Source organism: Doryrhamphus excisus, linkage group LG16 (genome assembly GCF_037039965.1).
Source record: "Doryrhamphus excisus strain RoL-2023G ecotype Guam linkage group LG16, RoL_Dexc_Guam_v1.1, whole genome shotgun sequence".
NCBI classification, from domain to species: domain Eukaryota; kingdom Metazoa; phylum Chordata; class Actinopteri; order Syngnathiformes; family Syngnathidae; genus Doryrhamphus; species Doryrhamphus excisus.
This window is the reverse complement of record NC_136372.1, coordinates 18878190-18891410: the sequence shown is the minus strand read 5'-3', so window position 1 is coordinate 18891410 and position 13221 is coordinate 18878190. Positions and strand designations below refer to the sequence as shown.

Sequence of the window (13221 nt, the reverse complement as noted above, 5' to 3'; positions counted from 1 at the left end):
CAGTCGTACAAGCCACATTTTGAAATACTTTTGGTTCAAACTTCGGTTCAATATTTGATTGAACCGAACAAAATAACCCCACCAAAATAATCAAACGTGTTGCATGAGACTGCTTTAAAATAGTTGGAGGAAATGTCAACGTATCGTAATATCCGTCCTTTATGGGATGTCCCAGTAACATATACAGACTCATTGTCTTGTTATTGTAATATTTAGCCTATATACGTCGCCGCTGGTAGATAAGCAGAACCCTAAAAATAATCCGTTTCCATGGAAACGCTTTAAATACGGAAGCTCGCCGGTACAGCTGGAGGTGAGACCGAGACGGACGCGCACAGCAGGAGGTGCGGGAGGAGCAGGAGGAGCAGGGGGAGGCCACGGTAGCCCACGGTAGCCCGACTGACGTGGAAAGTGTCGGCACTCAGCAACTAACTTTGAGGGAAAGTCTTGTGAGCGACCTCCTGACTTGCCGCAGCCGAAGGTCGGACGGGTGGAAAAGAGAGAAAATGAGCGTGGACAAAGCCGAGCTGTGCGATTCCCTTCTAACGTGGGTAAGTTAGAAGGTAGCACTTAGCCTTGCTAGCCGCTCGACGGTGACGGCAGACGGTGGCGGGAATGGAGGACTCGAGGGCAGGATCGTGTCGTCTTTACCACACCGGGCTTCGACTTGGTCCGCCAAGGAACGGCTTGTTAAGTTAACTAGCGATCCCTTACGTCAACAATTGGAACGGGTGGAACATTTGGAACATTTGGAGCAGGTGGAACAGGTGGAACAACTTGAACAGTTGAGCCTGTTTAAGCTAGCAGCGCTAAGCAACCACAGCTAACCTGTTACTGGTTAGCTTAGTAACTTCCCGATAAAAACATCATACTAACGTACTAATAATGATTTGGAGCACACTGGAATGTAGAAGACAAAACAAATCCAACTTCAAATATTCAGACTTTATAGTTAATCAATTCAGTTTATTTACTTTTATTACATTTTATGTCATTTTAAAAGCTTTATATCTTCATTTTCCCCCGTCAGGTTCATTTACTAGTTTACTAGTTCCCTTCATCGTCACGTCATCTTTTTATCCATTGCGACACATTCTGATACCTTTAAAGACAGGAAGTGAACAAAACATATAAAAGAGTGTGAATTAAAGATCATTAATAGATATGGAGACCCCCCCCCCCCCCCATAAATTGTTTCAGGACACAAGCACCTTTTTTTTTTTAGTTCTTTCCTTCTTTCCAATAACCAATAGCTGTCATGTGAATTTGGCACCTGTGTGTTTGGAGCGTACCTGTATATGAACGGTCGGGCAGCATCTGAACTATTCCATTCCACTTGTTGCCAGTTGCAGACATTTCAGGTGCCATCGTGTAACAGCAAGCGTGACCTGACAAGTGGAGTGGCCATCGCGCACGTCCTCAACAGGATGTAAGTATGATCTTGTGTGTCACGTTTGGTTGCATTCAGCACAAACACAAATGAAGCATTTTGTCAAATTCAAGCGTGAATGCATGAATCGGTAATGGAGGCGTTTGTCCCCATGCGAGTGCATGGAGAGAATTCATGCTTCAATTCATTGTGAAGCGCTTTGGGTGCTTTGAAAAGCACTATAAAATCTCATCCATTATGAGTATCAATCTGAAGGAGCATCATTGTCACTAGTTGCTCTTTGAAAGCGTACCTAGAGGAGACTGATCACTCGCTAAATACACACACACACACACACACACGTATCGACAAGCGTTGCAACACTGATCCATCCTGCATGGGGAGCACTGGAGCACTGCAATGTGATGCTGTCATCCACAGAGACCCCTCTTGGTTTAATGCGACGTGGCTGGGCCGGATGAAGGAGGAGAGCGATGACAACTGGCGCCTCAAGGCAATGACAGATTACCAATAGATTATTATCAATAGATTTGTTATTTGACACGATTCTTGTTTTGCTTTCTAGGTCAGCAACTTGAAAAAGATTCTCAAGAGCATGCTGGAATATTACCATGATGTAAGGGGTAATTTACTTTCAAAAGCTTTGCTCTTTTTTGCTCACTAAAGTATCGGGACCTATTCAGAAACCTCCTGGCATACGCTTTACTAAGTAGCGGTGCCGGCCTTGCATCGATTCACGATGCGGACACCCGTGTTTTCCTTTATCAGTGGAAAAGGGGCTTCAGATTTACCATTGCTTATTTCGTTGGGCTGCGTCCCCAGACTTGTCTCTTGTTATTAATGATAACTGTTTTTATCTTTGTTGTTATTAATGTCCAAGTGTTTTCCACAACAGATCCTGGGTCACCAGGTATCAGATGAGCATCTGCCAGATGTGACCCTCATTGGTGAACTGGGCGACGTCACTGAGCTGGGCAAGCTGGTGCAGCTGGTATTGGGCTGTGCCGTCAGCTGCGAGAAGAAACAAGGTAAGCACAGCCGTGACCAGGGATACGAGAACGGCACAGCGCGTCTTCAAACCAGACGGTGATGTTTGAGGAAAAAGCCAAGATTAGCCGCAGGTCCTGTCACATGATTCCTGCTGGGTAACAGTCCTGTCTTGATCATTGCAAGCCGACTGTCTGATTTGACAACAATTTACAGATTATGCTTTGCAAAGAGGATTATAAATAATCAGGGCCCACTTTTTGAACACTGGCTTAGCTGCTTTGACTTTCTGGCAAAAGACGCGGCGTTTGGTTTCCTTTCTGGAGAGAATTTATGGCTAATCTGTTCTTTGGCTCCACTTTCATCAATCTGTTGTCTTTTCTTGAACACAGAGCAAATCCAGCAGATAATGACACTTGAGGAATCTGTCCAGCATGTCGTCATGACAGCCATTCAGGAGGTAAGGAGCTGCTGTACGTGTCGATCCCCACTTCATCAAAATCCCCTGATAATCTTTCCACGGGGGTGAATGCCAGAAGCCATTGTTGTTTTCAGATTATGGTTTGTTTGTAAGCGTAAACCTCAGGTACAACACAATCTGAGAACCAGTATTATACGTAAACCTTCCCTTTGCACAGATAATCCACATGTTAATCCAACACTACGTTTACTGTTGCGGTCGCATTGCCAGACGCTACTCTGCACCTCCACTGAAGTACGACCTTGGTGTGGCTCTGACCTGCCGGGTCAAGTGTCTAATTCACTGGAATGATTGAATCTAAGATTCAGTTGGACTTTTTTCAGCTTTTATCGAGAGATCGCTCGTCTGAGCCAGGAAGCCCCGAGACCTATGGCGACTTTGACTACCAGGTAAAAGTCCTTTCTGTCTCTGGACCGAATTCCGGTCCTTCGAACTTCAACCATGACTAGACCTTGTCTGTGTCTTCACTGTTTGGCCGTGGTGTGTTTGCAGTCCAGAAAGTATTATTTTCTAAGTGAGGAGGCAGATGAGAAAGCAGACCTGAGTCAGCGCTGTCGAGATCTGGAACATCAGGTTAGTTTCCTCTGTGTGTCCGAAAGGGCTATCATCTGAGTAGAGGTCATCCTTTTTTTCTTTGGGGATGATGACGCAACTCCACTTTCGGCTTGATGGCGAGCGGGGTTGCTGGTGCCGTGTTGGCAGCTCGCAGTTGAATGCGTGTGTCTTCTGGACCTTATTGATGGAAGCCCCACAGTTTGTTTTGTTTTCACTGTGTGTTGTGCAACCCTTTGCTTTTGTTCCACTCACTGACGAGAGAGAGAGACGGAGCTTCTTCCCAAGTCACATTTATTGTCAGCTGTTGCATAATATCAAGATAAAAGTGACACGTTGCAGCAGCCAACTCCAATTGGCGCTGCTCGCGGCCCACCTGTTTGTTTACTTGCAGAGCCCACGCTTTAAGGATTAGTCACTTGTGTTGTTTGGAAAGCTATTTGCTGATGGTGGTCCTGTGCTAAAGCATGCAATCTGTCCTTAAAGTGCAGTGTAGGGTTTTGCTGCTTTCAGACAAGATGGCCAGCAGGTAAGCAGCCACTGCCCTCTTCTGAATACTGCATCGCTGACACGGCCGTCTCCGGTAGGCCCCTCCTGCTTGGCCTGACTTCCATGTAGTAAACGTACTCTCCTGTCAAACTGTACCCTTTCCTGGACTAATTCTTCTATTGGTACCACGGAGGCCCTGTTATTGACCCTCAGGCTGAGGTTAACAGCTTCACTATTGACATTTCCGTCCTCCTGGGAACATTTTATAGCGCCGTCCTAGTCTGAGGAGCGAGCATGTGAACGGAGAACAAGCATGTGTTCAGCGTGTGCTATACACAATAAGTGTTTTTCTCCCCTCTGCTCTGACTGCATCATGTGCTTGTACAGTTCACAGGAACGCCCGTCCTGCGTCTGCTTTCTCAGTAATACTCCTTTCATTTCCATGGTACAGCCTAGCGTGTACGCCGTTTGCATCGAGTGTTTCTCTCGGTTTTCCCCCCCAGTTGTCGCTGGCTCTGGAGGAGAAGTTGTCTCTGCAGTCCGAGACTCGTTCCCTGAAGGAGAAGCTGAGCCGCTCTTTGGACGCCTCCGGCACTGCCATCACTGGAAAGAAGCTGCTGCTGCTGCAGAGTCAGATGGAGCAGCTCCAGGAGGAGAACTACAGGTAACTGTTGTCGTGTGTGAACGAGTGCTTCCCCCCTTCCTGATTGGTTTGTCACACTTCAGTGTTTCTGATCATCAAACAGATAAAAATATCCGTCTATGACAACACGAGTGAACACATTCGGTTACGCAGTAATGGCCTTTGAATGATGCCTTTGTCCCTGGGACATGACATTACTCTACTGTCTACCTGTCAGACTGGAGAACAGCCGAGATGACACGCGTGTGCATGCTGACATGCTTGAGCGCGAGGTGTCCAACCTGCAGCAACGAAACGAAGATCTGACCAGCCTGGCTCAAGAAGCCCAAGCCCTCAAAGACGAGATGGATATTCTCAGGTGAGAAACCGCTGCTCCTTTTTAAAGCTTGCCGATGTCAACAATGGCGGATTTTCGTGTTTAATGTTCATATTTTCATATTTGCGGAGGGCGTGAAAGAGTGAGTACCCTTTACATTTCTGCAAATGGTGTATTACATCTGTTTCAAGTTGACAGACCTGCCAACATGTACTCATTTTCACCCTGAATACGTGTCGTTGCTCTCTAGGTGCACGTTTGTGCTTTTGCTTTCAGTTTGAAGTTGCCTCGGCAATCCGTACACGGTTGACGTGACAAGCTCTGGAGGGCTCCGTTTAGAGTTGCCTCATGTGAAGTCGATGCAACTAAAAAATCCAAAGCATCCCAAGCAGGAATAGACGACGGCATCATGTTAGCCGCTTGCCAAGTCCCATCTTCTATTTGATGTGTGTGTTGGTGTAGTGTCCGCATAGTCACACAGAAAGCTGCAGAATGTCCCATATCAAACTGGGAAGTGATTTCTAAATAATTGGTAAATGATCAACCAAATAGCGCGATTCAAAATAGCCAGTCCTTTTGACGTCATCAAAACACAATTCCAAGTGGGAATGCTTAAGCTGTAGTTCATCCATTATCATCTTCCGCTCACAGAAACAACTCCCACACCGCCCACACGCAGACGTCCATTCACCTCCTCACGCTGACATCTGTGTTGATAAAAGATTTCATGCATTGATGCTAGCGTGCGTCAGAGCGCTTCTGTAGTCCTAAGAGAGAGATTTTCTTCATCCGGTCTTGTGCTGCCCCTCCTCCTCCTCAGGCACTCATCCGACCGGGTGAACCAGCTGGAAACGCTGGTGGCGACGTACAAAAGGAAGCTGGAAGATCTGGGTGATCTGCGCAGACAGGTGCGCCTCCTGGAGCAGCGCAACACTGTGTACATGCAGCGCACCTGCGAGCTGGAAGAGGAGCTGCGCAGAGCTAACGTTGTCCGTACTCAGCTAGACACCTACAAGAACCAGGCAAGCTGGGTGGCGTGAGGGCGGAGCAAGAGCCATACTCTTTCTGTGTGGACATCCAAGTGCTACTGAACGCAGCCGTGAGGTTCTGGTGTACCGTCTTGCCAACGCAGCCTGTTGCTTTGCCCTCCAACTTGCAGGCTCGCCAACTTCACACCAAGCACCAGTCGGAGGCCATGAAAGCTGAGAAGTGGCAGTTTGAGTATAAGAACCTTTACGACAAGTATGACACGCTCCTACAAGAGAAAGAAGTGAGTGGTGAACACTATGAAGTTGCAAAGGAGGCGTAGTAGTAGTAGTAGTAGTAGTAGTAGTAGTAGTATTTAGTTCATTTGAAGGTGTATAGATCTGCCATAAACACGCATGGGGTTAATATTATCCTGAGGAAGGAGAAATGTAGGGCCTCGTACGCCGTGAACATGACAACCAGATAAATGGACCTCATGCTTCTGTTTTTCAGCGTCTGATGTCAGAAAGAGACACACTTCGGGAGACAAACGACGAGCTGAGATGTGTCCAAATCCAACAGCGGTGCCTCAGTGGAGGAGGTGAACTTTGACATTAGCACAGCTGATAGGCCGGATGATGAAATGCATGTCTAAAAATAGCACCTCATGAAAACGGTGGCGGAGACGGAGAAAAACCTTCAGAAAGTTAAACCCTGGCCACGATCGTCAGGTCAATGTGTCTATTGATATTCTATCTATTATTGTAAGAAACCATTTCATGACCCATTTGAATAGTTTTTCCCGCATGAGCTGAGCCTTTTTGTTCATCTCTAGAGAAGGCTGCCATTTTCTATTGCTTGGGCCGTGTTAGCAGCGACATATGGGGCAGTAATGTTATTCATGCTTGCCTGTACATTCCAAATGTCAGTGCCGCCACCTTTGGTGTGATATTGATGCGTGATTGGCGGAAAACAAGGTGAGGTGTGTGGTGCACATGTATAGAACCCAGTCGGACTGTTGGCATAGAGTCCAACTTAAAGTAACCTGTTGCTTTGTTTATGTCCACACACACGGTTTTAAAATCAGCAGCCATTCGCACGCAGCCCAGGAACCTTTTGAAGTCATTTTTTTAATGGCCCGCGTGCCTTGTAGGTTGCGTGCACACGTGTAGCACTGCACAAAATGAGTGCAGAGGAGCGGTCTTATCCACTCTGATGGCTTGTTGACGATGATCTTGATTGGATGGATCATTTACATTTACATTGATTAGATCCACTCAGAGTGTAAAGTCTAGTTTGGAGCGCCGTACACAGCGAGTCATTTCATGAGAAATACCAGTACACCAGTATACATTCAGTATACCAGTCAACATTCCCACTGAAACATAATCTCTCCACAGGAGTTTTGTGTGACGATGAGGCTGCCGTAGGAAACCTTGCTGCAGAGATCATGCCCACAGAGCTCAAGTATGTTCACATGAATAAGCTGTGAGTCCCGGCATTATTTAGGCCGAACTAACGGGATTGTACCTTATCCTGACATAAACATGCACTGGCGGCAGTATCATTTCTTATTTATTGTTAGAGCTGCTCACTTTTTAGCGCTGGAATGTTGGACCAATAGATCATATGAACAGTATTGAGAATAATCAGCTGCTGTTAGATACGGCGTAATTCCTCCTGAATGGTAATAGTGGAGCTGCGGTGCAGAATCCCACGTGAAGGCACCTCAACCACTCTGGAGCTTGATGCACCCCCTGCCCCTTTCTGTTGTCCTCTTGTGGGTCCAGGGAGACGGTGGTACGCCTCCAGAGTGAAAACAAGATGCTGTGCGTTCAGGAGGAAACCTACAGGCAGAAGGTAGAGGAGGTGCAGGCTGAGCTGGAGGGTGCTCAGCGCAGCAAGAACGCTCTAGAAACCCAAAACAGGTAGGTGACAGCCTGTCGTCAACCCACTCCCACCTCCCGCCATCCTCCGTGCCGCCATATTGTGTGTTCCTTGACATTAAGACGGGTGTTTGGCGGATGGTAGGAGTGATATCTGCCTAAATGTCAACTCACCCTCTGGACTGTTTGCTCAGCTGAGCTGTGTGGGCTGCACTGGAGGACAGACAGCAGAAAGCCAGATTGTCTCTTGTTTCGGAGTGGCAGCGTGCGTGCGTGCGTGCGTGAGTGTGTTTGCGTGCCTGCGGGCATGTGGACATGTGGGTGGACTGAGTGTGTGCGTGTGCGGCCAGGCAACACCAGGCCCAGGGTGTGGGAAGCATCCTCACTAACAGGAGGAGAGGAGTGGCGGGAGCATGCTCAGTTAAGCGCGGCACCGCATGGCCCGGCAGCACACAGATCCACAAGGATCAACACTTCTCTCTACTTATCTTCCACCCACACTTTGAACTTTTGTTTCGTTCCTCCTTTCCTCCTGCCTCCACAACAATGCTGCTATTGTTCCGTCTCTTCAGGCTGCAACAGCAGCAGATCTCAGAACTGCGTTCTCAGGTGGAGGAGCTCCAGAAGACACTTCAGGAGCAAGACAACAAGGCCGAGGACGTGAGTGGTGGTCTGCTTGTTTCTCCTCAGTTACTTCCGTCACTTAAGTCTACTTGCACCAAACAGATCAAACTAGCTTTTAAAGGGGATCTTTTATGCTGACTGTCTATCTATCGCCGCGCTTATTATTATTATTATTATTACTTCTTGCTTCCAACCCAGGCGGTGTGTTTAATTTACTCCACCCCAAGTGGGATTGCTCACAAGGACTTCTGAATACGTAGGTGCGCGTATAATGGCGTTGGCGTCACTAGAACGTCTTTCAGGGCTCACTTCCAAATGCCAAAGCTCACCATCTGACGCTTTAACACGAGAACACAACATTTAACGGTCAGAAAAGTGGCAAAAGCATCATAGGTCCCCTTTAATGTGACTTATTGGAGAAGCTCATGTAAGTGGGACTGTGTGGAAATCACAACTAAGGAAAAGTAAATGGAAAAATATACCCTCAAAAATCCATCATTTTATTCACGAAGAACTCCAGTCATGACGGCCCATGGTGTTGTCTTTAAATGGCCTCACGATATGGACTTGTAGGAGTGTAAAGGTGACTATAGGGGTGTTATTTCATGTCTAGAGGGCTCCAATCTTAAAGACTGTATTTAGCTCATGAACAGGTTTTCCATGATCTGTCGAACTATTCCATGCATAAATAAGGAATGCTACTAAACCTCGATAAAGGAGGAATTGCTGCAATAACGCCACCATGTGGTGTATTTGGACAGGAAATAACATGGGTAGCACAGTAGGGTGCATGACGTGGATTTGGCAAATGTCCACCCTTTTATGTGCCGTGGTTCTACTGTAAATGTTCAGGAGTTTTGTAAATGTAAACATTCCAGCAAGCATGCGCTGACTGCCGCTTGATTGACACATGTTGCATGTGGGAATAGAACCCGTGCTTGCTTTGCTGTGGTGATTCATGTTAACGCCCCCCCCCCCCTCTTCTCTGTCTCTCCCCGCCTGCCCCACCGAACGACCCTGCCAAAATCAGGCCATCGTAAGTACGGCCCACCCTCTGTCCAACTGGCCTGTGATCCTCTCTGACAGCTTGACACACAACTTTTACTGTGTGTGTGTGTGTGTGTGTGTGTGTGTGTGTGTGTGTGTGTGTGTGTGTGTGTGTGAGAGAGGACCTTTAAATGATTCAAGACTGTTTTGATGTTGAAAGTTTGTACTGTCCTTTTGTTCTTAATACAGTCCTCTTTATTGAAGAAGAAACTTGAGGAGCATTTGTAAGTAGTGCCGTGGAAAAATTCCTGCAAATATTCATCTATTCTTAATCATCCACTCACATTTCCTCATATTCCCCTCCAGGGAGAAGCTCCATGAAGCTCACACTGATCTCCAGAAGAAGAGGGAAGTGATTGACAACCTGGAGCCCAGAGTGGACAGCAACAGTTGAGTCTTAAGTCTAAATGTGTTTCAGCAAAGATTTGGGGTCGTTTTTGTCCTTGTCTGTGCAACCTTTGACCCCTGGTGTGTCACTCAGTGGCAAAGAAGATAGATGAGCTCCAGGAGATCTTGCGGAAGAAGGACGAGGACATGAAGCAGATGGAGGAGCGATGCAAGCGCTATGTGGAGAAGGCAAGAACGGTCTGTCCCTTTTTTTTTTATGTAAAATTGGTGTCACTTTGTACGAGGAGTGTCATGAGATATCCTGATGATATTTCACGTTCAGAGAAACCTTGTCTGGGGGGGGCAGTCGAGAGAGCTATGACATCACTACTTGTTAATGGCGTCATTTCCCGTGGACTTCAACTTTCAACCGACAGTTTGCACAGCGGTGCGGCTGATTCACGACTGGGTTCTAATCTGGTGACATCTCCTTTACTTCAAAACTACGACCAATTGTTTAAATACTTTAAATATTAAATGTTAAATACTTTAAATACTGCTCCCGAGTCGGTGAGGAAACGGCCGCTCTTTCTTCAGCAGGAGCCAATCACGAGCTACCCGTGCCCTCACAGGGCATCGTATATGACATATCGTATATAACAATAGAACCACTTTCAAATGTCCCATAATACATTGCGTATGAGCAGTGCATTCATTGGGGCGCCTCCTCCTGGGCTCCAACCTCCTCTGGTGGACAGCGGCAGCATTGCAGTGCCGTCCATCGTCTACGCTGCTCGTACTGTACCTGTGCTGGTCTACCCTGACCAGATGCCTTGGCTTGTGCAGGTGATCAAGACACTGGATCCTCAACAGTCCGTGTCTGCGGGTCCTGACATTCAGGCCTTGAAGAACCAGCTGACGGAGAAAGAAAGGAAAATCCAACACCTGGAGGTAAGTATGTACATCGCGTGTTTGTTCCTCACATGCTAGTCATCCTTGGCGGCGAATGCTAGCATCTTGCATGACGGCAGTCCGTCTTTTCAAATGAGTGTTGCCATAGGAACGTCAGGGCTGTGCTTTCTCCTGAATATTGAATTGCACACGCTAGGTTTGTCTTGATCTGTTGACATCTGACTGCTGGTGTTCCTGTGCTCAGCATGACTATGAGAAGAGCAGGTCCAGACACGACCAGGAGGAGAAGCTCATCATCAGCGCGTGGTACAACATGGTAAGTCATGGAAGCTCCACCACTTGTGGCCCGCAAAGTTCCACCAGAGACTAAAAAAAGACATACTGAGGGTCTACACGGGCCACGAGGTGTCTACTAGCAACACACGCCATCAACCATAATCATCCCAGGCATTGTGCCTGGGATGATTATCACCATAATCATCGCAGGCACAATATCACCAATAATAGCCATCATCATCATCATCATCGTACCACTGGGGACTCCTGTGGCCGTGGCCTGAAGACCTTTTGTCTTAAATAGCTTATTTTCTCTCATTCTATCTACTGTATTGGGTAATATGAGTCTAAAGGTGACCATAGGGGTGTTATTGTATGTCTAGAGGGCTCTAATAGCATTCAGCTCTATGCAGAAGGTCAACCAGTTTCTCAGCTGCAACTCCACTTGCTCCTCCTCCGGTTCCTCAGGGAATGGCCTTGCATCAGCGAGTGGCAGGCGAGCGGCTGGGCCCCCCCGACCACACCATGTCCTTCCTGGCCCGGCAGCGGCTGGCCACCAACGCCAGGAGAGGCCTGACTCGACCCCACCCAAGATGACTCCTTTTGCTGTGGATCGTCTCTAGCTGCTGATGCCCCCTGGTGGCTCCACGTGGTACTGGCACGCTCAATGTATAGAAATACGACAGCAGCACAGCCGCCTTTTAAGGTGATCTTTATTTTAGGTCCGTTCTTTTGGAGAACTCTGCTCTTTTTAATTTGTCTTTTATTTCTTTTAACCCGCTCTTGAGGGGAGGGGACTGTTTTTCCAGGGTTCTTCTTAAGATCTCCTTGGACCACCCGTCAATGGAGGCCGAAGCACTGCAGGTTTATCTCCAGCAGGTGATTTCATTCATGACCTCCTTCCCTCAATTAGAAGGTGGTGTTGATCCATCAAAATCACCGGCGAGAAAGAAAACCTGCGGTGTCCCGGCCTCCGTGCCATGGGTTGGACACCCCTGCCTTGGAGGACCTGGTGGGGTGAAACATCACGCGGTCCTCCAAGGACAGTGTGATATGAAATATATGGGATCAGCTGCACTCTTTATCCCAATACCTCCACGATACGCTGTAGCGCTACTTCAACTACACTTAGAACCTAAGTGGGAGAACCTCATGAAACCTCACCATAGCACTTTAGCTAGCAGTGCCTTCTAGAAGACACCAGACGTTGGGGTGTTCATTGTGCTCCGTTTGAGTGACGGCTGTTGTTGTCGCCCATCTTCATTCATGTACTCCATATATGCCCCCCCCCATGTGAAACAGGGTGTTTGGCCTAAATGCACACACCACTTTAGCTGACACAAATGTGAATGAAGGCAACCGCTGTGATGACATCGTGATGAAGAAACGATACGATGACGTGAAGCGGAAGCTGGTCGTATTCATCACGCCGCAATGCTCACATGACCTTGGCCTTTTGATTGATAGATGCCTTTCATCACGACTCATCTTTTCCACGGATGAACTAGCCTCTTATTAATCATAATAATATTAACCATAGCTCCCAAGTCCCTGACAATGTGCTGTAGTCTTCGCAGACCAAACGCCTCAAGTGTGTGTTTTTCTTTGTGTGCACATGTTGTGTTTTTTGGAGGGGTGGGGGGTTGTTGCACGTTTGACTTTGTTTGAATAGAATCTGGTCTAATGGCTTACAGCACACTGGACTTACAGGGATGGGAACACTTTAGCCTCTGTACACGTTTGCACAACCAATAAATGGGATGCTCTTTCTACCCGCCATGCTTACAGTCTTGTCTCATTATACTCGTGATACTCGTGATACTCGTGATACTCGTGATACTCGTGATACTCGTGATACTCGTGATACTCGTGATACTCGTGATACTCGTGATACTCGTGATACTCATACTGGGCGTGTACTGTGATACGGTGTGATCCATTTTTGATTTTATTTTTTACCATGTCCTTACATTTGGACAGTATTGCAGGACTTAAAGTAGTCTGGCACTGTGGCGGATCTCCGGCGGTTCAATAAGACCAACGAAAACAAAAGTATGTCGTTTTTTTCTGTTTTTTTCAACTTGCTGCTAATGAACTTTTATAGCAAAAAAAACGAGGAAACCTAACACACACTGAACAAGGGCCCCAGAAGCACCCAAAAACGGCATAAAATGTCAGTGTTTGAATTTGGTGATTCTTGACAAAAAAACCTAAGGGGTTAGTATGTCGTTTTTTTTCTGTTTTTTGACCAAAATGGGAAGGGGTTAACCTAACCTTACCTCTTTGTTTTTCGTGCGGACGTTAGTGTTAGTGTTTCACTTCCGG

The 13221-nt window shown here is 47.2% G+C and overlaps 1 protein-coding gene across 2 annotated transcripts; it reads left to right on the top strand.

The window, feature by feature from the left end:
• The first annotated feature begins 284 nt into the window (after positions 1-284).
• hook2 (hook microtubule-tethering protein 2) lies at positions 285-12681 on the top strand. Of its 2 annotated transcripts, none has more exons than XM_058050014.2 (22): positions 285-551; positions 1347-1429; positions 1811-1883; positions 1956-2006; positions 2286-2418; positions 2770-2837; positions 3182-3247; positions 3351-3431; positions 4403-4563; positions 4760-4900; positions 5679-5880; positions 6018-6128; positions 6338-6425; positions 7225-7291; positions 7615-7752; positions 8283-8370; positions 9571-9605; positions 9688-9770; positions 9863-9966; positions 10555-10659; positions 10865-10936; positions 11365-12681. In XM_058050014.2, the coding sequence occupies exons 1-22, from the start codon at positions 507-509 to the stop codon at positions 11491-11493; spliced, it is 2124 nt and encodes a 707-aa protein (XP_057905997.2). In that variant the 5' UTR covers positions 285-506; the 3' UTR covers positions 11494-12681. The 2 variants fall into 2 exon arrangements, with proteins under 2 accessions (XP_057905997.2, XP_057905995.2); XM_058050012.2 differs by lacking the exon at positions 285-551 and adding an exon at positions 728-767.
• Positions 12682-13221: the final 540 nt, after the last annotated feature.